This window comes from Trachypithecus francoisi, unplaced genomic scaffold (assembly GCF_009764315.1).
Source record: "Trachypithecus francoisi isolate TF-2019V2 unplaced genomic scaffold, Tfra_2.0 Lachesis_group3, whole genome shotgun sequence".
Classification (NCBI taxonomy): Eukaryota; Metazoa; Chordata; class Mammalia; order Primates; family Cercopithecidae; genus Trachypithecus; species Trachypithecus francoisi.
The window spans coordinates 13904938-13929909 of record NW_022681468.1 but is presented as its reverse complement, the minus strand read 5'-3'; the positions used below and the strand labels follow the sequence as shown (position 1 = coordinate 13929909).

Sequence of the window (24972 nt, the reverse complement as noted above, 5' to 3'; positions counted from 1 at the left end):
CTTGGTGTGGGGCTCTCTCCTGCAGCACCAATAGCCCCCATTTCTCCTGAACATCCTGCTCTCTCCCTGAAATGGCTCCTGCCTTCCTCTAATCGAGTCCATTATTTCAGAGCTGCTCTAAATACTACCTCTGCGAGAGCCCCACTGACAACCAGGACCACCCCTTCCTGTGGCCCTGAGCCCATGACCCCACGTGCCCCAGGCCTGTCTCCCATGGGAGTGGGATTTCTGCTCAGAGCCTCCCCCAGTGCATCTGTTTCTTACATATCTGATTCTTGAAAACGTTTTTCCCTCCTTTGCACACTTATTGAGCAGTTACTATGTTCCAGGCCCTGATCTGGTGATTCATGGTCCCCAAATACACACTCACCCCTGTCCTCAAGGCTGTCATGGTCAAGTGGGGAAGAGAGTGGACAGCAGACAATGACGAAACAGGGGAATGAATGTGCTATGAGGGCAGCAAAGGGTCTGTGGGTAGGGAGGAAGGCACTCAGACCTACACAGGGAAGGGAGTATGTGGCACAGAGGGCTTCTGGGAGGAGGTGGCCTGAGCCAAACCCCAAAGTTGGAGTTAGTCGTGGGGGCCAAGAGTATTCCAGACAGGCAGAACACCATGGACAAAGGCCAAGGGTGAAGAGGGGTGCCCCTGGGGTTCAGCTTGGCTGCAGTGTGGAGTGCAGGGGCAGTATGGCAAGAGACGCCGCCCAGGAGAGGGAGTGGGCAGGGGTGACATGCCCCAAGACACCCAGCACAGATGACAGGGCCCGGAGAGATGCAACGATAGCAATCAGATTCTACTGAACTTAGAAGTATGCAAGGAAAAACCACTGTATTTACTCAGTGTGGCAGGCAGAATCTAAGGTAACCCCAAGATCCCCTGTGGCTGGGCAACACCCTGCATGATCGCCAGGACTGCATGCATGATGGATGGGTTCTCCTCTGGGACTCGGTTATGTTGCATTGCTGCCCTCAGAACAGGGAGATGGTCTGGGTGACTCTTAAGGCATCAAACACAGAGCTTCTTCTCTGAAGAGGAAGCTGGAGATTCAAAGCACAAAGAGACTGGCCAGCTGTGGCCGCCTTGCAAGTAGAGGTGTACCATGAGAAGAAACGCAGGACCTGTAGGAGCTGCTGGCCAGTAAGGGCGGGAACCTCAGTCCTACAGCCACCAGGAACTGGATTCTGCCAACAAGAGTTAGCTTGGAGGTGGATTCCTCCTCAGGGCCTCCAGAAGAGCACCTGCCCCTGCGGACACCTTGATTTCAGCCTGTAACACCCTGGGCCAAGAGCCCAACCACACCATGTGGGCTTCTGACCCACCCACCTGTGAGATAATAAACAGGTACTGTCATAAGTCACTCAGTCTGTTGTCATCTGTCATGCAGCAACAGGAAAGTGACACATCCAGCTACTATCAGCTTTCAAGGGGGAAACATAATTGTGATACTTGGAGTAACTGGGGGGAAGGAGGGGGCATTTCGCCAGTGGCTACAGCCCCCTACCCTGCTCTCTGAAGGCATCTAAGAGACCCTACGGCCTTGCCACAGCTGCAACCTCCCTGCTAGCAGCTAGATCCTCACTTAGCTACCTGGTGACAGGCGAGCTGTGGACAGAAAACACTGGAGGACAGGAAGATAAGACAACAAATGCCACAGGTGCAACGTTACAGCCCAATACAACAAGCCACAGGCAGGGGAAGAGCAGGTTTCCTCAAAACCACCTGACTCAGCTAGTGATTCATTTCATCTTATGTGACCAGAGAGCTGTTTGTAACCAGAATGTCCAAAGCCCAGGAAAAGAGGAGCCAGACACTGGCCCAGACAGAGACAGACATTTCAGCGCCCGATGTCTGAGTCTGGCGGCGGTAGCTGGAAACGTGGGTAGACTCTGTGGCAGCTGCTCCCACTGATTTACAGCCCCTTCCGGGCCCAGGCAGACGCTCACTGTCCCCACTCAGCTCCAGCTCCTGCTCCCAAAACATGGCAGCCTTTTTACTTTCAAGACATTTTAAAAATGTTTGGAGGGCTCTTTCTGGTAGTACCTATACTAAAAGCAAAACATCTTAGCTTGGCCCCAGAGCAAAGATGATGCTTACATTGATGAACCCATCCATAATTTTTAACAATGGGACAATTTTCTTCATACAAGAGGGGCTCTAATTAATCAACAAGACCAACAACTCAACTGAAAAAAATGGGCAAACAACAGGCAAAGATTCGTTCATACAAGACATGCAAATGGAGCCAGTGAATCCACGATGGGACACTCAGTTGTGCCAATAATGACACACATACATCAGACGAGCTGGGTATGGTTTCCCCAGGCAGACTGGCACCATCAGGAGTGAAATTTGCTCAAACTTTTTGAAGGGCAATCCAGTGAGATCTGCCAAAGTGAGGAATGTTTATAATCTTTGGCTGAGAAATCCCACTTCTAGGGATTAATCATACAGAAATACGCAGGGAGCTGTTTACTACAGCCCAGTTCGTTTTAAAAAAAAAAATCCAAACAAGACTGGAATGACCTTATGGGTCCAATATAAATTAGGATTCATTCATTCATGTGTGGAAATATTATGCTGCCAGCAAAAGGGGCAGACCTGATCCCCCTCATCTTCATGGGCCGACATGGAAAGAAGCCAAGCAAGACACATGCTCAGGGGGGACAAAGAGCTGTATCAGGACATGGGTAAAATGACCCTGTTTCTAAAATGCACACATTGCACCAGAGCCTACTGTAATGAAAAAATAAAATTAAATGTGCACATATATCTCTACATGTATGAATAAGAAGGGTCTAGAAGGATAAGTTCCAAACTATGAACAGCGGCTGCCTCAGGGAAGTGAGGCTGGAGTTAAACAGATTCAAGAAGTACCAGCAATTAGGGCCCACACACTAATACAGGGAGCTCAAGAACAGACCTGTGCAGCGCCAGAAGCGAGGGCGGCCAGGAGGCACCCAGTCAGGGAATTCCTGAGTGTGTTGAGTGCAACAGTCTCTTAAGAGAAGCCCCAAAGAGAGGAGGGGACTCTATAGTTGATTGGATGGAAAAAGGCTAAATTCTGCAGAATTTCACTGATTCTATGGCATGTTTTCCATATTTTCCATCTCTGAAATTGAGATGTGTCTCATAATCGATATTTCACAACTTCCTTAGGATTTTTTCTTTTTTATAGAATATAAAGTATCAGTGCATCTTACAATCGGTGATGAAATTCAATACACTGCCCTGGACTAAAGATTCATATTAACACATTACTAAGGCTCTGAGAGGTCCTGCAGCAAATAAACATGTAATCCTGATTCTCCAATATATCTGACACTTTTCTCTTTTCCTTATTTTGCCTTTCCCTTTGTTCACACATGAGATTATGCTGACACTCCACAAGGTGCCACCTGGTGCCCTGTGGATGTCTGCAAAGCTGCAAGGGGATCCTGTCACTTTCCAGGGTAACTGGGGTGGTTGGGACACAGCTCTTACAATTCTGTATGATGACTGTTCGGTAAATACCACAGTAACAATGGCAAGACCCATCCATGGATGCTACAAGAGAAGGGCAAAGGTATGAGAAAGAGTCTGCGAAGAATCTTCTTAGAAGGCTCTTGGCCGGACGCAGTGGCTCAAGCCTGTAATCCCAGCACTTTGGGAGGCCGAGACGGGCGGATCACAAGGTCAGGAGATCGAGACCATCCTGGCGAACACGGTGAAACCCCGTCTCTACTTAAAAAAAAAAATACAAAAAAACTAGCCGGGTGAGGTGGCGGGCACCTGTAATCCCAGCTACTCGGGAGGCTGAGGCAGGAGAATGGCGTAAACCCAGGAGGCGGAGCTTGCAGTGAGCTGAGATCCGGCTACTGCACTCCAGCCCGGGCGACAGAGCGAGACTCCGTCTCAAAAAAAAAAAAAGAAGGTTCTTGCCGACTACAAAGTAAAACATAGAAATGTAGCGTGGAGAAGAAGCCTGGTGGACTTTAACCAAATAACTGCTGCTGAGCAGACAGAAGACATCGTTGTCCTCATGCGCCTCCTGATGTGACACACTAGGGAGGGACTGGCACTGCTGGGTGGTGTTCCTGCTGAAAATGTATGACCTTGACCTAGTCACAAAAACACCAGATAAACCCGAATTGAGGGACACTCCACAAAATAAACAGTCGAGGTTCTTCCAAAGTGTCAAGGTCAAAACCTGAAGCTCCATCCCAGATGGCAGGAGACCACAGACAGCAACAGCAAGATTGGATCCTGGACCAGAAGATGGGTATTGGTGGGACAACTGGGGAAATTTGAATTCATTTAGGCCTTTCAGTTACTGAATAGCTATCAATGTGATCTTCCTGGTTTAGATAACCAGGGTCAGACAGGATGTTAACACTGGAGGAAGCTGTGCAAAGGGTATACGGGAACTCTGTGTACTATCTTTGCAACTCTGTCAACATTTCTTAAAAATAAAAATTACACTAAACATACCTGTGCAATGTGAACTTTATTACAATAAATCTAGAATACATCATCTAGCAGCCAATAAAGAGATTTTTATAAGCCCACTTGTGTTACATGATGGGTCACCCTGAAGACATTCTTGTCTGGGGAAATGAACCTAGGCTACAGATTTGCAAACACGGGGCTGGGCATTTGGGCAGAATGGACAGAGGGGAGCAAATGCCCCACAGGGTCTGGTCTCATGGGGGTCACTGCAGGCCTACCATCAGGGCGCCAGGGGCTGCTGCCTTTAGCACGAAATGCAAGTTCAGAAACACAGGATTCACAGGGTCACAGCACACAGGGTGTGGTCTGAAACTCACAATGCACTGTCTGCCCGGAGAGCTCCCACCGATTGAGGAATCCTTACAACAACTTGTGAGGAAGGTGCCCCAACATTATCTCCCTCCCCATGTTACAGACAGGAAAGCTGGGGCTCAATGCAGTTAAACAACCTGCCTAAATGCACACAGCTGGGTGTTCAGGAGAGGCTCTGAACCTAGGCAGTCTGACTTTAGATTCACTATGGCACTGCTTCTGAAAAGACCCCTGCTGAGATGTGGGTCCCATGGAGAGAGCACTGGACTGAGAGTCGGAAAGGTGCCGAGTGGTCCTGAATCAACCATGCAACCACTCGGGGCTTCTATTCTCATTGTTGAGGATGTGGAGAAGAGCAATTTTTGTAGGGTTTCGAGACTCAAGATCTCTTCGAGAACTCCAGATCTCTTTCAGCTGGAAAAACACTAAGTGAGCCATAAATTCACACTAAAGTGTAAATGGCTGCTATTGGATACTTTCTGATCAATCTGACCAACAAGGAGGTTTTGAGTACCCATGTGCCCTGCTTATATTCCAGGTGAGCCAGGAGACTCAGTGTGAGGAGGGGGAAGAAGGTTCCTGGGAGTGGAGTCTGGAGGGAGTTAGTCAACACAGCCAGGGGAAAGGAATTTGGGGTGAGAGCCAGAGTCCCAAAGACAAACAGTCTGTTCACCAACTGGCCTAGGATCAGCAGCAGTGCCTTGGTAGAGTGATCAGAGCTGGGTGATGTCACTGGGGGAGTACCTCCTAGAGGAGGGGTGCCTGTGGTTTGAGAGGAGACAGGTGTTTTCAGAAAGCTCTGCAGGAAGGCCTGGGGCAGGTCCACTTGGACCAAGTGGGGTATCTCGGACAGAAGCCACTGAGCTGGATGGCGCTGGAGGGGCTGGTTCTGCAGGTGGAGGGGCCTTCTTGTTTTGGTGGAGAATGGGTCCCTGCCATGGTCTTAAAGGCCCCGCAATGTTAAGCTCTGAGTGAACAGACAGGAACATTCTTCCCTAGATGAAGGTGCATCTCTCCTGCAGGGTGCCAGCCAGCCTCCTTAAGAGCTCAGTTCACTCCTGTGAGTCTCTCCTGGGAGCCTCCAGACCAGTGCCCTGGGCCACAGCTGTGGAAATGAGGAGCTCAGCAGAGAACCCAGCATCTGTTTTATCTCTGCCAGGGCCCTTAGGAGGCCTGGGCCTGACAACCTCTCCAGAAAAAGCTGATTCAGGCTCCAGGGCCACTGTCCTCCAGGCACAACCCCCAGCCCTGGTGGGACAAAGGGGTCAGGCTGCCAGAGGGAGAGTGGGGAGGCTCTCATTACTCTCCAGGGACCCCCCGACACCCTGCTGCAGCTAGGCCAGGGAAGAGATGGCACGGAAAGTGCCGCGAGTAGGCCTGTGGGCCTGATGTGGACCTGGCTTTGGTTGTGGGGGTGCAGAAAAAGGGACGGGGTAGGGTGAACCTGGGGGCATGCTCCCTGAGGCCCTGTCCTGACCTGAACATCTCCTGGCCTCTGCTGCCTCAACTGAGAGCCTGGCCGGCAGGACTGATGCTTCCAGGATTCCCGGGTCCCTGAGGGCTGACACAGCCTCATCTTAGAATGTGAATGCGTGGATGGCTGCACAGGTGGCCCCTGGCTCCAGAGGACAGGAGCAGACCACACGGAAGGGTCAGCCAAGGGCAGGGAGATGGGAGGGATTCTGAGAATCAGCTGTAAAATAGATGTTTGTTGTAAGGGAACAGGGTGAGCTTTGGCATCAACACGGAGCTCAGCTTGAAGATGCACCAGCTCTGAAACCTCAACTAAGTTACCACAACCCCTCTAAGGTTCCACAGCCCCATCTGTAAAGGCGGAACCCTGCAGCTGGGGGAAGGAGCAGCTTCGAGCACAGGAGGAGCCACCTTCGAAGGCCAGACCTGGTCCCACATGCTCTGGGGCACCATTTCCTCCTCACCCCACGACTCCTGGACTGGGGGAGGGCACTGGCCTCCACACGGCACGTGCCAGGAAGGAGGCTCATGTGGACTCAGACCAGGGCTGGCCTCAGTCCCAGCTGTACCTCATGCCGGTGAGGCACCTACCCGGCCTGGTCCGCAGCTGGCACTCAGCTGCCCTGGGGCATGGGAGCCACAAGCACGATCCTGCTCTGCAGAGCCTCCCCTGCACCCAAAGGGCGGGTCTCAGCCTGGGTGGCGGCAATAGCCGATGTGAAAACAAAAACATTGGTGCTCCCACACATCGCCTAAGTCCAGGAAAGGGAACCACAAGCCAAGCGCCTCCCCCGAGAGGCCTCTACCTCCCTGGCACCCTGTTCTCCCTCATTCTGGACCCCTCAATTGGGCACGTTGTCCCCTCACCTCAGCCCCGTGGTCTGGGCAGGCTGACACTGGGGGAGGCATGGGCAGGTACACACCGAGGGGTTGCTCTGCCCAATCTGGGGTGGGGCCACCACTTGAGATGACCACTCAGCACGACCGAGGCACTGGCAACCCACTTCCCAGATGAGCGAACAACTCAGGGGAGAGTGACTGGCCCGGTCCCCCGAGGGGCCAAGATTGGAAGCCTCGTTAGCAACAAGGTCCTTCTTTCCTGCCATGATGTGTGGCTGCCCTCAAGTGTCATTTCTTGGACCCCAGAGGGCACCCCCAGGGACGATGGCCATGCCACCAGCACCAGAAGAGCCTGGGCAGAACTCACCTGCAGGCACACAGCCCCAACCCTACCTATCTTCGCCTCAGTCCCTCTCCCATCAGCCACAGGGGAGCTAGGGGCGTGGGAGGGGTACACACAGGGGTGAGAGGCTGGGCTTGAGAACCACTGGCTAAGAGCAGACCCACACTGTGTGGGTTCTGATCCCAAATCTGCCCCCAGTAGCTCTGTGACCTTATGTAACTTAAGCTCAAAGCCCCTCAGTATCCTCACCTCTAAATTGGAGGTGATAACAGAACCTTCCTCATACGGTCATTAAGTGGATTAAATTAGCTACTATCTGTAAAGTATTTAACCCAGTGCCTGGCATGCTAAGCACCTGCCTAAGTGCTGACAGATGCACAGCTCAGAGAGGCCACACAATGCGTGGTGGGGGTGGCGGGGGGGGGGCAATGGGCAGGGTCTGAGGCCTTGACTCCAAACCCCCACCCCACTGCAGCTCCCCGAGGGTTGACAGTCAGTTCCTGCCTCTGGGAGCAACTCCCTACCAATCACAAATACCCACCCGCAAGGCAGAAGCTTTCTGGGGAATTATTTCTCCAGGCTCTAAGGAATGTTACTTTCTCTTTGCTTGGTATCTACAGTACTCAATTTCAACCCAGCTTTCAAATGGCCTCTAAGATGAGCCCTGATTAAATTCTCATAAAACCACAGGCAGAAGCATTCAATCTGTGGTATGCACCCCCGTCCCCAGGGAGGCCTGGGATCCCAAACAGGCCATCTGTCACCCCTAGAGCTGATGTGTGAGAGAGCTTCTAAGAAAAGGAGAACAGGAGAGCCCGTCACCCCAAAGCAGTCAGGGCTTTCAAGGACCTCTCCAGCCTGTTGCCCAATGGTCTGAGACCTGCTGTCCCTGCAGACAGGGACACAAACCCATGCCTTGCAATTACGGCCCAAGTGCCTTCTCACACATGGTACCTTCTCAGCCAGTTCGGGAGCCAGATGGAGCCTTGCCCAGAATCGCTCAGCCTGGGGTGGCACAGCCACACCTTGGCCTCGGGGCTTCCATCTCTGGACCCTGGCCCTGGGTGGCAGAGTGGGCTGCTGATGGGAGAAAGAGTCTGCAAATTCAATGTTTGTCACTGCAGCCTCCTCCCTCCCTCCCCAAGGCCTGCACCAGGGAATGCTTAATTTCTAGGAAGAATTAAGTGCTTGGTTTGAATTGAATCCAAGCTCACTGCTGCCTGTGCCTCTGCCTAGGGGGTGTGGGTGTGGGGAGGAACGTGGGTATAGGTATAGGCATGGCTGCCTCCCAGAAGCAGTCACCTATGAGGGAAAGTTGGAGCCCTGGCATGCTAGGGTGGGTCATTCTGCAAGCCAGGATGCTGGCTGCTACAGGGAGAGGACTGCTGCCGAGGTCACAGACTGAGGCCAAAGCCCCAGCCAGAGGAGAAATTCCAAGGTCGTTCAGTCATGGGAAAGGTAGATCCTCAGGCAGGGACCCCTGTTTTGGAAGGTGACACCATGGAAGACTGCTAGTGCTCCCGTAAAACTCATTCTAGCCCTTCTTCCACGGTGATAAAACCTGAGTTCTAGCTGGGCATGTGGCTGCTCAATTTCCCAACTTCCTTGCAGCTTAGGATGTGACTAATTCTGGCCAATGTTGGTCCTGTAGCTTCCAGAACCCCTCCTTAAAAGAGAACTAGGCCTTCTTCTCATTTGCTTCCTTTTTCTTAGTCGTCCTCTCCATCCTAATGTCTAGATCTTGGCTATGAGGGCTGGAAATACAGCCATCACCCAGGACCAGATGGGCAGACTACAGAAGAATAAGGAGTTAGAAGGAGCCAGGGTCCCAGCCCTGTACCCATGCTGGATGGCCTAACTCCGGGCTTTTACATCAGAGAGAAAGGAAGTTCTGTCACATTTAAGCCACTGTTATTTTAGGTCTGCTGTTAAAGTAATTTGAATGCTAACTGATACTAAGTGGGTGGGTTTGAAGCTGCCAGAGCGGAGGCAGAGAAATGACCCTGCTTCCCCTCCAGGCTCTGAATGAGACACGGATGAGCTCTGGGAATGTGGAGCTGAGAAGGCAGTGACCTCACAAAGGCTGCCCGGAGACAGCGGGGCTGGGAGATCCCAGCAGCAGGCCTCATCTGTCTCCTGGATGCAGAGCTGGGGTGGGAGAGGCCCTCCATGGCTGATGCTCTGCAGGGAGACAGATGGCCCACCTAAGCACAGACCCTTATCCAAGGGCTCTGCCTGCTATTCCTGGGAGAGCCTCCCCTTGTGCCATGGCCCAGCTGCCCAACCCCACTGCAAAGCAGGGGCTCTGGTCATCTCCCTCCCCCTGCTCATCCATGAGGATCCTAGCAGTCCTGAAGCGCCCACCCATCCCCCACCGGGAATAGCGCTGCAGCTCTATTTTCCCTGCAGCTGTCCAGATTCTCTGAAAACAGAGACAGCAGCCTTAGTGCCAGGGAGGGCGACAACCAGAGGAAGTCTCGCCAAGCCCCTTCTTCCAACACAAAAGCATGTCACTGGATTGCTGTGATTATCTGAGGGAACTTCAAGGGTAATTATGGCCATTTACAGTATGCCTGAAAGGGCTGAGTGCCTCCAGGAACAGCAGGGAGTGCGGGAGGGGGGCCCAGGGTGTGCTTCTCAGGAAGGCTCTCCGCCTCTGCAGCTTGTGGGGGCATGCAGCAGGGACCCACCCCGCAGTGCTGGTGAATGGACAGCCACTGGGAGTCAGGAAAGGGCTCCAGGAAGTCCCAGCCTCTGACGGCCCTCCTGGAAGAATACAAGCCCAGGCACGGGGTGCATGATAAGGAAAATCCAGGGTGCAACATTCATGGCTCACCCACCCTACACTTCCTGCTGATCTAGAACCAAGCGTGTGTTAGGGTTTGGTCAATAGCTCTCTCTCTGGACCTGTTGGGGACTGGGCCCTCTCCTGGAACACCCACAGCTCTCCCCCTTACGCGCAGCTTCTGAACTTTCTAATCTCCCAATGAACTAGGACACACCCTGCTTGAAATTCCTGACCTGATTCCTAACTGCCTCCAGGAGAGGCCCAATTCCGAGCCAGGCAAGGGGGCAATGGAGGTACCTCCTGGGCCTGCCTCTCGGCATGTGACTTCCTACGGTCCACCTCATCATCACGGGGTTCCTGCTTCCTGAACACAGCATACATGCTCACACCCCGGGCCCAGGCTCACTCTTGATCCCAAAGCCCTGGTCTTCTACTCCTAAAAATCTAGGATGTGAAGACTCAATTAGGATGCTGGGGTCCTGCCATCATGGTGGCAGCAGCTGGAGCGGTTGCTGTTCCCGGGTGACCCAATGGGCCAGTCCCGTGCTAAGTGCTCTGCAGACATCATCCCAGGTATCCTGACCCCTGACCCCATGGCTGAACCAAGTATCACCCACATCTTCCAGAACACCAGCAGAACTCAAATGATTGATTTGACTGAGACCACGTGGCTAACAAGAGCCCAGACTGGGACCTATAGGCAGGCTGCCTCCCTCCAGAGCCTGTGCCTTAGGCTCCAAAACGCCCTTCAGCAGCACCGTCTTGAATCCCATCCAAACTTGTCACTCTCCAAATGGACTTGTCTGGGACACCAGATGCGGCTGCTGGTCTGCCACCTTCTTCCACTAACTGGGCCTTCTCATGTTCTAATACAGCCTTCTGCTCTTCACACAGGCAGTGTCCAACAAGCATACCTTCTGGAAAGAGGCTGACTCCCTTTCCCAACATTTGACCAAACCTTCACCCATGGCAGACTGAGATGAAGGTGACCCCAGAAGGGAATGTACAGCTCTTTCTTCCCATCTGGGATTCTGGATAGCTCCAGGAAGACAGTGCAAAGGGAGGGGAAGTGCACAGCAGAGGCCAATCACTCCAGGCCCAGCAGCAAATAAACATTGCTGGCGTGTGCTAAGAAAGCCTGCCCACATGGGGCACCAGGACAAAACCCCCATTCTCTGCACCCACCAATGTGTCAGGCATTCTGGGAAAGAAGCCTCAGGAGCCCTTCCAGGACAGCCAGATCCAGCAGCCAGCTCTTCTGCAGGGCACATTCCTTAGAGAGGGAACCAAGGACTCACCCATTCTCCAGGCCAGGGTCCTCAGTGGTACCCATTTCAGGTTCTTCTAGATCCAGGGCCCTCTGGCCATGGACATGAAAGTCAAGCTCAGGAGTAGGGGCCAGGGAGCCTGAGTCAGAGAGACCTGGCTGGATGCTGGCCCAGCCACCTGAATGTTGTGTGACATGGCACATCTGCTAACCTCGCAGAGCCTCTGGGATTCATCTGTAAAATGGGAAGGCTTATCACGCCCACTTCTAAGTGTACCAAAAGGGAGAATACAAGGAGAGGGCCTAACCCAAAGGCAGGAACACAACACATACCCAATGAATGGTGGTCTCAGACTCCCATGCAGATGGTCTGCCTCTGGAGTTGTAAGCCAAAAGGTACCCGCTGGTCCCACCAATCACCATCACAGGAAATTATGCTCAAGGCCAAGTCACCATTCAGGTCAGCATTCAAGACAGCCAAGTTAGGCCTCAATCATGGTCTGTAGGGCAGGAAGCAGGGGCTGCCTCCTTGACCCTAGGATAAATCCTCACAATGCCTGAGGGTCCAGGCCAAGCACTTTTCCTTAAAATTAAACAAGAGCTCCCAGGAGGGCACACTTGGACCAAGCAGTGAACTAGAAGGTTACTGTTAACAGGAGTCTCTCCACAAAGTCTTTCTCACATAAGCACCTTGAGAATGCAGCCTTGAGTTCTCTGGCTCTGCCTGCCCCAGGGGTGGGGAGGGGTCGGGGTGAGTCCTCAGGGACAGGAGCCTGCAGTTGGCAGGGGAGGCGCTGCAGCGAAGAGGGAGGCCCCTGCCCTCCAGAACAGAGTGGACCCGTGAGGTCCAGCAGCCACATTACATCTCCACGTGTTTGATTTAAGGCCTTCAGTTTCTGTTTGTGTCCTCTGCCCAGTTACATAACTCCACTCGCCTGCCTGCCGCTGAGCTGTCTACACACACTCCTGCTCTCCAGCCACTGTGTTACCGGGACACTTCAATGTCACCCATGGGTTCAACATAACAAAACAAAACCCTCAGAACCCCCTTCTGCAGGAGCACCCTGAGGCTTTCATTTCCTCACTGCTGGTCACAGGAGAATGCAAGGACCTCCCCAGAATGACTGCCCCATGGAATTCAAATGCTTCCTGCCCCATGGAATTCAAATGCTTCCTGCCCCAAAGTGCTTAAAAAGACAAAACCCCTCTCTCTCCACACCACAGGCCGTGGCCACTTTGTGACCACAAAGATGGCCACCTGCCACGGATGCGGTGCCACACGTGTCCCTACCTTCCATGTAGGCCTCAATCTTCCGGATGAGCTCGTAGGACTTGGAGCGGTCGAGCAGGGTTCTGATGGCAGGAAGCGGGTCCAGGACAATGGTCTCAGGGTGGGCATCGATGTACTCCTGAAAGGGAAGCACGCTGCTCTGGTTAGAGTGGGCGAAGGGCCAGGTAGCATTTCACCCCTCGTGCCCTCTGCACATCCATTCTGTCCTACCCTCCAGCCCTGGCTTTGGTGGAGGGTGGTGCATTCCAGCACTGGGGCATTGCGAGTAGTCACCCGGAGATCTGAGAGAGAGGCCTGACCAGGCCAAACTCAGAAATAGAGTGCCATGCGGAAGACAGCAAGGAAACCTCAACCAGGCTCAGGGCAGGCTGCCTGACTCCGGACAAAACCTCACCCGGAAGCAGATCCACTCCAGGCGCTGGCTCCTCTGGGAGTGGCGGCCCCGTGCCCCACACTGATAGGGACTCTGAGGCAGGGCCGGGAGAGGGGGATGAGGCCAGGAGTCATCAGACCGTCTGTGGGACTGTGTGGCGGAGAGAAACATGCCACAGGGTGGGCACCGGCCACCCGGCACTCCTCAAGTACTGCACCTCCATACCTGCTAGCTTTGGGGTAGGCACGAAGAAAATGCAAGAGAACCCGTGACAAAAACCAGCCTCTAAGGAACTTACTATCTTCTTAGGGAAATAACCCTTACATGCGGGGAAGACACTGTTGTCCAGAACAGAACTCAATAAAATAACAGGCAGAATCCCACACCACCCTGGTGGGCCAGACCAACCCAAGCTGACATAGCAAAGGAGCCCACCCTTGCTCTCAACCTCCATGATTCTAAGGACAAAACTGGAACGCTGGCATGACGAGTGGGGGATCTCAGGGAAAAGGCTGGCCTGAAGAAGGCCTCAACCAGCTGCTGCGGGTTGAACTGTGTCCCCCAAATAATACGCTCAAGTCCTAACCCTTTAGCACTTGTGAACGTGGCCTTATTGATAAGGAAACAGGGTCTTTGTGGATGGAATGGAGTTAGGACGAGGTCATGCCGCATGTGGGTGGACCCCAATCCCCTGGCTGGATTTCTTAGGAGAGAAATCTGAACACAGACACAGGGAGGAGGCCGCATGGAGACAGACAACTGCAGTGACGCACCTACAAGCCAAGGAGGGCGGAAGGTGCCCACCCCCACCAGGAGCTGGGAGAGGGGCAGGGAAGCTTCGCCCTCAGGGCCTCGGGAGAGAGCCACTGCTGAGGCCCTGACTGGAGCTGTTGGCCCCCAGGGCTGGGAGATTCCCGTAGTGTTAAGCCTCCCAGTTTGTGATATTTGGTTACGACAGTCTGAGGAAACGGACACACCTGCGTGATTCCTCCACCCTGCGTGATTCCTCCACCCAGCCAGCCCCCTGCCCTCCGTTCACCCATTCCGCAGCCTGTCAGTGAGGTCTGCACAGGCCGGGGAAACACACCCCAGTGCTGCCTTCCTAGTGAATATTATGGATAAAAGGAAACAGTCATTTAGAATTACTTTTCTTCAGTGAACTTATTTTGGTCCTAGTGACCACTTGTTAAGCCAAAAGCCACTTTTAACACAAAAACCAGAGACTCATATTCCCACTTCTGCTCTGAAATCGGTCTCTCCTTGGATTTCGCGGCAAAGTGTCTGGCCCTGGGCTCCTTTCCGTCTGTCGGTCTGAAGGTTTAAAGACTTCCTCTGACCTCAGCGTGGCTGGCATAACCTAGGGGAGGCCTCGCGTTCCAGTCCTCACGCCTGTGACTGTCCTTACCCCTTAGCCATCCTCTCCCTGCACACAAGTGTGAGGACCTAGATGTGGGGCAGGAGCGTCACAGCTCCCTCCAGCTGTCAGCAAGCCACTTGGCCACCAACCTGCCGCCTGTAGACAGCGGACCAGGCACTGACGCGGGAGAGCCCACGTCGGCCGCCCACACAGAGCATGGGGACTAGCCAAAGCGTCTCCTTAAGGAAGGTTTTATGCAGAGCTGCCCTGGGGCCAAGCAGCCACGTCCAGTGCCTCTCACCTGACAGTCTCAGCCTCACCCAAGCACCTGCACCTGATCCCTCATCTCACTTGGGGGCTCTCCATGGGCAACTACCCCTCTCAGCACCATTTCGTCATCAGAGCCTGTCCTTTCAAACGCAGTCCATGCTTCCACGAGAGCAGGTCACTCATGAGGCCCTCCCCGCCGAGACTCACACATATGTATGAAATCATATTCATAGCACAACATTAATAGTTAGGTGCAGTGGCACAAGCCCGTGGTCCCAGCTACTTGGGAGGCTGAGGTGGGAGGATCACTCAGGCCCAGGAGACTGAGGCTGCAGCAATATACAATGATGCCACTGCACTCCAGCCTGAGCAACAGAGTGAGAACCTGTCTCCAAAAAAAAAGAAAGAAAGAAAAAGAAATGTCAATATTAAAAGGTCATCCACTCAAGAGACTTCACATCCCTGACAGTGCTCTGGGCATTATGTGGGGTGCAGCAGATACTTGGATGATCAAAAGCCTTCTCCGCTTCACCTCACCAGATCTATAGTCCTGGCCAGCAAGTTCATGTCCTCGGTTATGAGCTAAAGGCACTTGGCTGTCCTCATTCCCCTACCCTAAACACACCAGGAAGAAGCCTGGTGTAGTGGGAAGGCTATGTGACCAGGAGTCAAGAAACCCAGGTGCCCGGTGTCATCACCTCTCAGAGTCACCGCTGGGCAAGTTGCTTGGCTTCTCAGCATCTCAGTCTCCGTATCTGTGACATGAAGGGTACTGCAGATGCCCTTAGGGTCTCTGTAAAGATGGCCTCTAGTTCTAAGGGTATAAACAGACTGAGTAAATGAAGAGTGTATTTGTAAAGGTAAACTTGAAGGCTGCACAGGAGAGCTGTTCTAGAACGGGACGGACCACTAGCTAGAGGCATTCCAGGTAACGGGAGGGTCACCCATGCATTTGCTGCCTTCCTTCCAAAAGGGGGCCAACAGCGGAGCACATGGATGGGACGAGCCAATTCTCCCTCGGTAACTGAGGCTGCTTAGAACACAGATATGCTCCTTCCTCCCCTCAAAGTTCCAAGAACAGTCTCCGCTCAGGTCTGAATAAATGAGGGCGATTCTGATTCCATGTTTATGCGTTAGGACAGTGACCTTTAAAGAGAGAACTCAGATTCATTAAGACATGAAGTTAAGCCAAACTCATGAGGAAAGAGGCTACATGAAACCAAAGGGAAAAACATCTGACAAGCAGGCGCCAACAAGCTTTTGACTGAGGATGAAAGCATCGGTATTAACAAAAGAATTCTTCCTAAACACGATCTCTTCTAGGATGGGGACAGAGAGGGCAAAGAGTTTTTCCAGTTACCTCGCTATCCACAAGCAGACTTTGTGCCAAGTTTTCCAGCTTATCTATTATACTGAGGGCCTCATGCATTTTTCACAGGTCTCTTAGAATTACCAATCTGCTGGGCGGGTGAGCACCCTGCACCACTTTATCACCACTAAGAGGAAGAAAGGCACAGCCGTCTCCACAGCAAATGGTAAGCACGTGTTCCCTCGCAGGGCCTGCTGGCTAAAGGACACCAAGAGTGGGATCCTGGAGCCAACAAGGGCAGCCTGGCTCTAGGCAGACATTCAGCCCTCGCCAGGATGAGGGCTGGAACACACCTGGGGCAGAGCACCATGGTGCCTGCCCACAGCACAAGCTCCCTCAGGCTTTTTAGAGGCCCCAAGTCCATGGAATGATGCCAACAGGGACAATCGGCCCTTTGCTAAGCTGTCACTGAGAATCTGAGCAGAATGAGATGAACGTCAGAGATACTCTTTCCTCCTCCATCCTCACAGGCAGGAAATGAGCAGGGGGTGAGACACAGGGATTTGCTCCTTCTAATGGAAAATGCTGTCAGAGTCCTGAGTTCAGATTCTGCCTCTGACATTGAGTCTGTGTCTGGAGTTAACCCTCTGAGACTCGTCCTGGGTAAAGTCCATTCTGAATAAAGCCTACCCGAGGTAGCTGCTGTGGGCATCATGGAGATCACGGATGCAAAAGGAGTTTGTAGACACAAAAATGAAAGGATTCTCATGACCCTGCAACACCTAGGCTCCTAGGGCCAAACCTGACACAAGGTCTCGGCTCACCCTGCCTTGCCCCATGCCGCTGACCCCAGGGGAGCCAGCTGTGCCCATGGAAGGGGGCTGTGGTTCTGGCCCGTGCCCACCCTCCTGCTGATGCTAGGGGTGCAACGCAACCTCCCACCTCCAACCCCGCCAGCAGCCAAGGCTCCAGGCAGTGACCTTCCAGGGCATTCATTTTTCAGAGATGCAACTCGAAAAGGACTTACAGATTAAACAGGAATCCGGATGTGTTTCAAAACCATCCAGGTCGGGGGCAGGGACAGAAGTAGGTGAGGGACAGATGAAATGAGAGTGGCTGCAGCTGCTGACGCATGAGGCTGGGAGGTGGTACCTGGGAGCACGTTGCGGCATTCTCTCTTCTCAAATATTTTTAATTTCCCATAACACAAAGTCTTGGGGGGAAATGGGAGGCAGGTAACCAGATCTTCCCCTTCTACCCTGCACCCCTAGGTGTGCCAGAAATGGATTCAAACACCAACACTATCTTTCAAGAAGAAACAAGAGCCAGCTACCCAGATGGGAAACACAACGAGAGATTAATTATAGTAAGGATAACAATAATAAATAAAAATGATTATCAGTAATCATTTAAAAATAAAGGCAGTGGCCACTTACCTGGGACTTGCTATATGCACACTGCTGGACAAAAGCGTTTTCAAAAGCACTGCTTCTTTCAATATAAAAACCCTATTGGGTAAAGGCCCAAACTATAAAACTTCTAAAAGAAAACACAGTCATAAATCTTCGTGATCTTGGATTAAACAACAGTTTCTTAAATGTGACCCCAGAAGTACAAGACAGAAAAAGAAACAGATGAAGTGGACATCATGGAAACTGGAAACCTCTGTGAGTTCCGGCCCCCATCTGCCCTAGGCCTGTGCTCTGAGGAGAGGCTGTGCGTGGCCCACCTGCCAGAGGCCCAGGGGCCCGGACTGACCCCCTAAGCCAGCAGGGACGGCCACGCGCAAAGCAAGTCCTGACAGGTCTTGCAGCACCTTCCCATATTTGGAGGTCCCCCACAGCACAGTGAGGGTGGCAGGGCTTCTCCCCATTTTTCTCAGGACCCTGAGACTCTGAGAGGTTTTGGTCAAAGTCCTGGGATCCGCCCTGCCCATCCTAACAGCTTGCTCCTTCCTTCACTCAGGACCCAGGGGCTGAAATTCTGTCCACTGGGCTGCATGGCCTGAGCGCCGCGCGGGTACAAGGTAACCTCCATGGCAGTGCTGGGAAGGTCCTGCTCCACACGTTGCTTAGGAAATCTCTCCTCCAGTGGGTAGGGAGGCTGGAAGGGAAGAAAAGGCTCCACACAGAGCCTGGAAACCCCTCCTCCTTGCTGGGCCTCAGCTCCCTTCTCTGTAGAGTAAGGGTTGATGGCGTGAAGGGGCTGCATGCCAGGGAGCTGGAGGCCTCCAGGCCCGGTTAACTGGGCCTTCCTCATTGTGAGCCTGGGCCTCACCTGTAAATGGAGATTGTACTTGTTCCTACCTCATAGGATTTTTATTAAAAACAGCCTGATTGAGATATCATTCACACACTATGCAATTTACCCCAAAGCAAGGGTTTTTGGAATATTAACACGGTTGTGTAAACGATCAGCTCAATTTTAGAACGTTTTCATCCTGTCAGAAGGAAATCCCATTCCCTTTCACTCTCAGCCCCAAGTCCCAGCCTCTGGCAACCACACGTCTACTTTCTATCTGGGTAGATCTGCCTATTCTGGACATTTCCTTTAAGCGAAGCCATGAGACACGTGGTCCTTCGTGACTGGCTCCTTTTGCTCACACCGTGTTTTAAAATGCATCCTTGTGTGCAGCAGTGCTTCGTTCGTCTTTAAGACCAAATAGTGCTTCACGGCACGGGGGTAGCGTCTTTGGTTTGTCCATTCATCACTGGATGGAATTTGGGTTGTTTCCACTTATTGGCTGTTAGGAACAATGCCGCTGTGAACATACGTGTATAAATTTTTGTGTGAACATACGTTTTCACTTCTCTTGGGTGCATAAATTGAAATGAAAATACAAAAGACCCCAAGGTTTGGCTCTTCAGGCATGGATGTTTTAAATCATGATCATAATGATCCACCACAGTATACAAGTGTAGCACTTTTCTGGTTCAACATGGGCAGTCACACAAAATATTGCATTTGATTCTCAGAGCAGCGCCATGGTTTACAGAGCAAACGCCTCTGTTTTTATTCCCATTTTATAAATAAAGAAACCAAGTCTCTGAGAGGCAGTGTGACCGGCTCAAGGTCAAACACAACCAGCTGGGGGGCTTTGCCAGGATTCAAAATCAGCCGTTCCCGTGTCAAACCCCAGACCACTGCAGTGCACCTGGTCACTTACAGAAACACGGGCTCTATGACTGAACTGCTGTGAATCCCCAGAAAGGCTAGGGAGCACCTGAAAGCTGAGCACTAGTGAACTCGACATATCACAGTGGCTCGTGGTGGCTCGCGCCTGTAATCCCAGCACTTCGGGAGGCAGAGGCAGGTGGGTCACCTGAGGTCCGGAGTTTGAAACCAGCCTGGCCAACATAGGAAAATCCCCTATAAAAATGCAAAAATTGCCGGGTGTAGTGGTGCGCGCCTGTAATCCCAGCTACTCAGGAGGCTGAGGCAGGAGAATCACTTGAACATGGGAGGTTGCAGTGAGCCAAGATCACACCACTCCACTCCAGCCTAAGCGATAAAATGAGACTCCATCTAATAATAATAATAATAACAATAACAATAATAAAAGGCTAGGCACAGTGGCTCACACCTGTAATCCCACCATTTTGGGAGGCTGAGGCGGGAGTATCACAAGGTCAGGAGTTCAAAACCAGCCAGTTTGAGACCAGCCTGGCCAACATGGTGAAACCCCGTCTCTACTAGAAATACAAAAATTAGCCGGGCATGGTGTTGGGTGCCTGTAATCCCAGCTACTCAGGAGGCTAAGGCTGGAGAATCGCTTGAACCTGGGAGGCAGAGGTTGCATGAGCCAAGATTGTGCCACTGCACTCCAGCCTGGGTGACAGAGCAAGAATCTGTCTCAGGAAACAAACAAACAAACAAACAAAAAAAACGGCAAGCACAGGCTTGAACGCCAGCGTGGGCCTGCCTGGAGTTTGCTTCTTGGGACTCCAGCTTTCCACGGGGAATAGATCAAGCATCAGAGGGGGCACAATTCCGTCACCTCCACCATGGCCACAGCAGCGTTGGCTGGGGATGACAACAGCCTCCTGTACTGAACTCAACAGGATTCTAGAATCCTGACCACCACCTGGCTCCAGAGGGAGCTACAGGTCGGCACCAAGGCAAATCCAGCGTGCCACGCCCAGAGGAAACTTCCCAGCCGACTCCACACCCAGAGGAAACTTCCCGGCCGACTTGAGGATCCACTGCATCAGGGCCTGTGTGTTCAGTTTACACTCGGCCACCCCATTAACACCAGTGAAATTACTTCCTTATGGCTGTTAAAAGTACTCCTAGGGGCTTTCATGGGAATGGAAGTGATCCTGGGCTCATTTAGTACAATCTCACTCCCCTGACTCCTCCTGAGAGCACAGCCAGGCTCAGCTGAGGGCCACAAGGCCTGGCCTTTCCACCAGCTTCTCTGTACCCAGCGCCAAGTGAAACCCTGGAAGTCTCTGGTTCCTGAAGCCTTGGCATCTTGACAGGGGTCCTGCCAAGATTCCAGGGTGAGTCACAAACATGCTCACCAAGCACAGGTCACAGACCTATACACCTTGCAGGAATGGACACATTTCCCCTCAAAACAACCCTATGTAGATTCCGTTAGCAGCTCCATTTGACAATCAAAGAAACTAGGCCCAGCCAGGTGCAGTGGCTCATGACTATAATTCCAGTACTCTGTGAGGCCAAGGCAAGTGGCTTGCTTGAGTCTGAGAGTTCAAGACCAGCCTGGGCAACATAGCGAGACCCTGTATCTACAAAAAAATTAAAAATTAGCCAGGTGTGGTGGTGTGCACCTACTTAGGAGGCTGAGGTGGGAGAATCATTTGAGCCGGGAAGTTTGGGGCTCCAGTGAGCCGTAATCACGTCATTGCACTCAGCCTGGGTGTTACAGTGAGACCCTGTCTCAAAAGAAAAAGAAAAAAGAAAACAAAGTAGGGCTCAGAGCACCTAGTGGGTGGCCAGGGCTCTCCCTGCCAGGAGTGGCCAAGATGGGGTCTGAACCCAGGGCCTCTGGCTCCACAGCCCTCCAGTCAAAGACCCAAGGCATGGAAGGCCTGGTGAAATGAAAAGCATCTCAACTCTAACTAGGGCCAGGGTTGCTCAGCAGCATTTCAGGAGAAAGGGAAGCCTTTCTCATGTTTGCTACCCCAAGGCGAGGCCGCCAGCCTGGCAGTCCAGGGAGGCCGGGCGTGCTCCATCTGGGGTCAGCATGAGGTAGAGCATCCAAGAAAAAATAGTAGGTCTAGTTTGCAATTTCCTTTCCCAGACGGAAAGGCACAGAAGGTCAGAACTAGCAAAACCCAGATGGACCCTTCGTCCACCCCCCCAACTTTTCGGAAAGGGAAAAGGAAGTGGCAGTGAGGCCAGGGTCACAAGGGAGCGTGGCAGAGCTGAGATTGCAGCTCCATCTCCACTGTTCCTCCCAACCCACGGTCCTCACTGGTCCCTTGTTTTCTCAAAGCCACAGCTGGACCAGAGGCTCTGCATCTCTTCCCAGCCCTGAAGCAAGACGGATGTAAGCAAATGGAAGACACACACCCCTTAGGACAGTAAATACGTGACATAACTGAAGACCACAGTACACAGGACCTCTGTGAGGAGGGTCCCCATGGCACAGGGGGAAAAGCGTGTCAGGGCCAGCACTGCACTTATGTACAGGAGGGCTCCCAGGGCAGCTGCTGAATGAAGGAGTGGCCCCTGCAGGGGGAGGACTAACAGATACGCCAGTGTCAAGAGCAGTTGTACTTTTGAAGGCAGAAAGTGTGGTTCTGCAGAAAGCAAAGCCTCTCCCTGGGAGGTCAGGTCACATGCGGATGGGGGCGGGGGCAGGGCCAGGTAGGCTAAGCAATGCTTTCTGGGAAGAACAAGTAATGAACTCTCTTGGCAGACCACTGCAACCGTGAAACTAACCCCTGCTGATTAACTTGTCATCAACCAAGGCCAGCCGAACATCCCCCAGGCAAAGCCTTCCTGGCACCTCCCAGAACACCTGCCTGTTGATTACAGCTTACAGAAAACTACACACCACAGACAGTCCTGGGAAGTCCACACTAGGCCTGGGTGCAACAGAATGTGCCAGGCGGCCAGGCTGGCATAGGGTCGGAGTTGGAGATGCATGCAGGTAAACCTTGGAGGTGGGCTCCCAAGAGCCAAAAGAAGGTTGCAGCAGCATCCACTGTGCGCTGGGACAGGACCATCAAGCCTAGTTACCCAAGGTGCCATTCACAAAGCCTACCACTGGATTGTGCAGTGTGCAACCTATGTAACAGTCTCTGACAGTCAGCCAAGGCTTCTGCCTGCCCGTCACTGTCAGATAATCTTTTTCACAGTCCAGCTGCACCTGGCTAACTTAACCCCAATGCATGGGTCCTAGGGCACTGTGCAAGTTCAAACAAATGCCGAGTCAAGAAACTTGGGTTACAAGTCCGCGAACTGCCATTCACTTTATGTGTGTTTCTGAAAGTCACTTAAGTTATCTATATCTCAGTTTCCCATCTGTAAGATGCGTGGGCTAGAATAACTCATTTATAACATCCTTTCTGCCTCTTAAGTTCTAGATTATTTGATTCTGTGATGTGAGGAACAAACCAAAAACAGAGCTGTTAGGTCCCCGAATGGAGCCAGATGCCCCCCAGGCCCAGAGACATTCAAACACAGGAGCCAGGGAATGCTGTCCTCAGAGCACAACCACGGCACGGTCACTGCATGCACCCCAGTCGCCTGCAAGCCAGCGAGATCCATGCCCACCACAGGCGAGGGAGGGAAGCTAGCAGGAGGCATACCCTGGTGGGCCGTGGACCCAACAGCTGTGCGTTGGCGACAGGCACCAACCACTAGCCCAGGCAAAGCTGTCCTCTGAGGCTGCGGTTCCCTGCGGTCTGTTTCTCCTGGATTCAGTCCTAGTGTGTGAGGGCATTTCCTCACTCCTTCTTTCCTAACTTTTCTTCTTTTTCTTTTTTTTTTTTTTTGAGACGGAGTCTCGCTCTGTCGCCGGGGCTGGAGTGCAGTGGCCGGATCTCAGCTCATTGCAAGTTCCGCCTCCCAGGTTTACGCCATTCTCTTGCCTCAGCCTCCCGAGTAGCTGGGACTACAGGCGCCCGCCACCTCGCCCGGCTAGCTTTTTGTATTTTTTAGTAGAGACGGGGTTTCACCGTGTTAGCCAGGATGGTCTCGAACTCCTGACCTCGTGATCCGCCCATCTTGGCCTCCCAAAGTGCTGGGATTACAGGCTTGAGCCACCGCGCCCGGCCCTTTCCTAACTTTTCTAAAACGGCCCCTTGGGAGAGTTGAGCTCTCCCATCAGCAGACACTTGGGTCTTAAGCAACCCTCATTTGTATTCCAGAGAAATCTCCCACGTTTGAGCACTCAGCCTGAGGCCTCCCAGACAGTACAAGAGCAGAAAGAGTGGCAGCCTCTGAGAAGCACATGTGTGAGAATGAGTGTGTGTGAGAGCTTGTGAGTGCGTGTGTGTATAAGAATATGTGAGTGCGTGTGTGTGTGCGCGCGTGTGGTGATGGATGTCACCTATTCACAATCAAGCAATCGCATTCTCCCCACTCTCCCAGAGGCTACTAAGTGGCGGCCATGTGGCTGAGCAAAGGAGAGGCGTGGGACTGACCAGCAAAAAAGGAGCAGGGAAGTGTGGGTGTGGGGGGCACAGGGTTGGGGGCTGGGGAGGAGCCTGCTGAGGCTGGTGATATAAATCACAAAGGGCCACAGGCATGGGCCGGGGGAGAAAGGGCACTCCAAGCAGAGGGGACAGCAAAAGCAGAGGTCTGGGGTGGGGGAGCCCAGCACATTTGCAGGCCTGCCGAGGGCCTAGCAGGGCTGGGGCGGACGGCAGTCTCAACATGAAAGGTGAGGACAAGGTAGAGAGCAGGAGACGGGTCAGCTGAGGAAACTGACCAGCTGGTCAGTTTGGACCTGACTCTAAAGCAACAGGGTCCGGAGCTGGGAAGTGACAAGGACAGCGATGGGTTATGGAGTGACCAGTCCAGCAGCCTGCAAGGCCACAGGATGGAGCTGGGGATGGATGTGGTCTTGGTGGTGTGTCAGATGTGGTGCTGGCCTTAGGGGTATGTGTGCTGGACCTTGCTGTTCAGGAAGAACTGATAGGCTGCCTTCATCTTTTATACAGTGATCTCTGTGATTTGGTAGAGCTGGCAAAAGGAAAACTCTGATGTAATCTGCCTCTAGGCCTATTAGCTCCTGCAAGCCAATATTTAAACCCCTGAGCTCAGGCTGGGGTGGTCAGACATGGAGTGCAGAAGAGAAAAGTGAAGCGTGAGAACACAGCACCAGACAGGGGCAAGATGGCCCAGACTCAGGGTCTGGCCAAGCCAATCGAGGCAGCATGACACCACCCTTCCCAAGGCCTAGAGCTCCCCGCGGCAAAACCAACAGGCAAGAGGAGGAGACTGCCAGGATCCTGGCACCCTCCAACACTCTGTGACTCCATGCCAAGGTAAACTGAGTAGAGACGCTTCCTAAGGTGGTGGAAAAGGGACCAGTCCTTAGTTGGTGGCAGTGTAACTGGCACTGCTTCTGCAGAGAGAAACTGGACAACAGCCAAAACTCAGAATGCACAAACTCAGCATCCCAATTCCTAGTTGTTTATCCTACAGAATTTCTCACCTGTGTACCCAAAAATACATGTACTAGGCTATTCACTACACCATGCTTCTAAAACATGATCAGAAATGCCCTAAGTGTACACCAGTAGAGAGCTGGCTTGGTAAAGGAGAGGAAGGCCATTTAACAAGCAGCCGTTAGAATGAGGCTGCCTGCAAAAGACTAAGATGAGATCACTTCCAGGGCATACCGTACAGCCCCATTGTACAGGGGCTGTGTAGCGAGGAAGAC

The 24972-nt window shown here is 52.7% G+C and overlaps 1 protein-coding gene across 4 annotated transcripts in view; it reads right to left on the bottom strand.

Annotated features, from left to right (window-relative positions):
- The window catches only part of ITPK1 (inositol-tetrakisphosphate 1-kinase), a 184361-nt gene that overhangs the window by 41951 nt on the left and 117438 nt on the right, over positions 1 to 24972 (bottom strand). For all 4 annotated transcript variants that reach the window (XM_033191523.1, XM_033191525.1, XM_033191522.1 and 1 more), the window contains one exon: positions 12801 to 12918. In XM_033191523.1, the coding sequence (XP_033047414.1) occupies positions 12801 to 12918 (118 nt within the window). The remainder of the gene's footprint in view (positions 1 to 12800; positions 12919 to 24972) is intronic.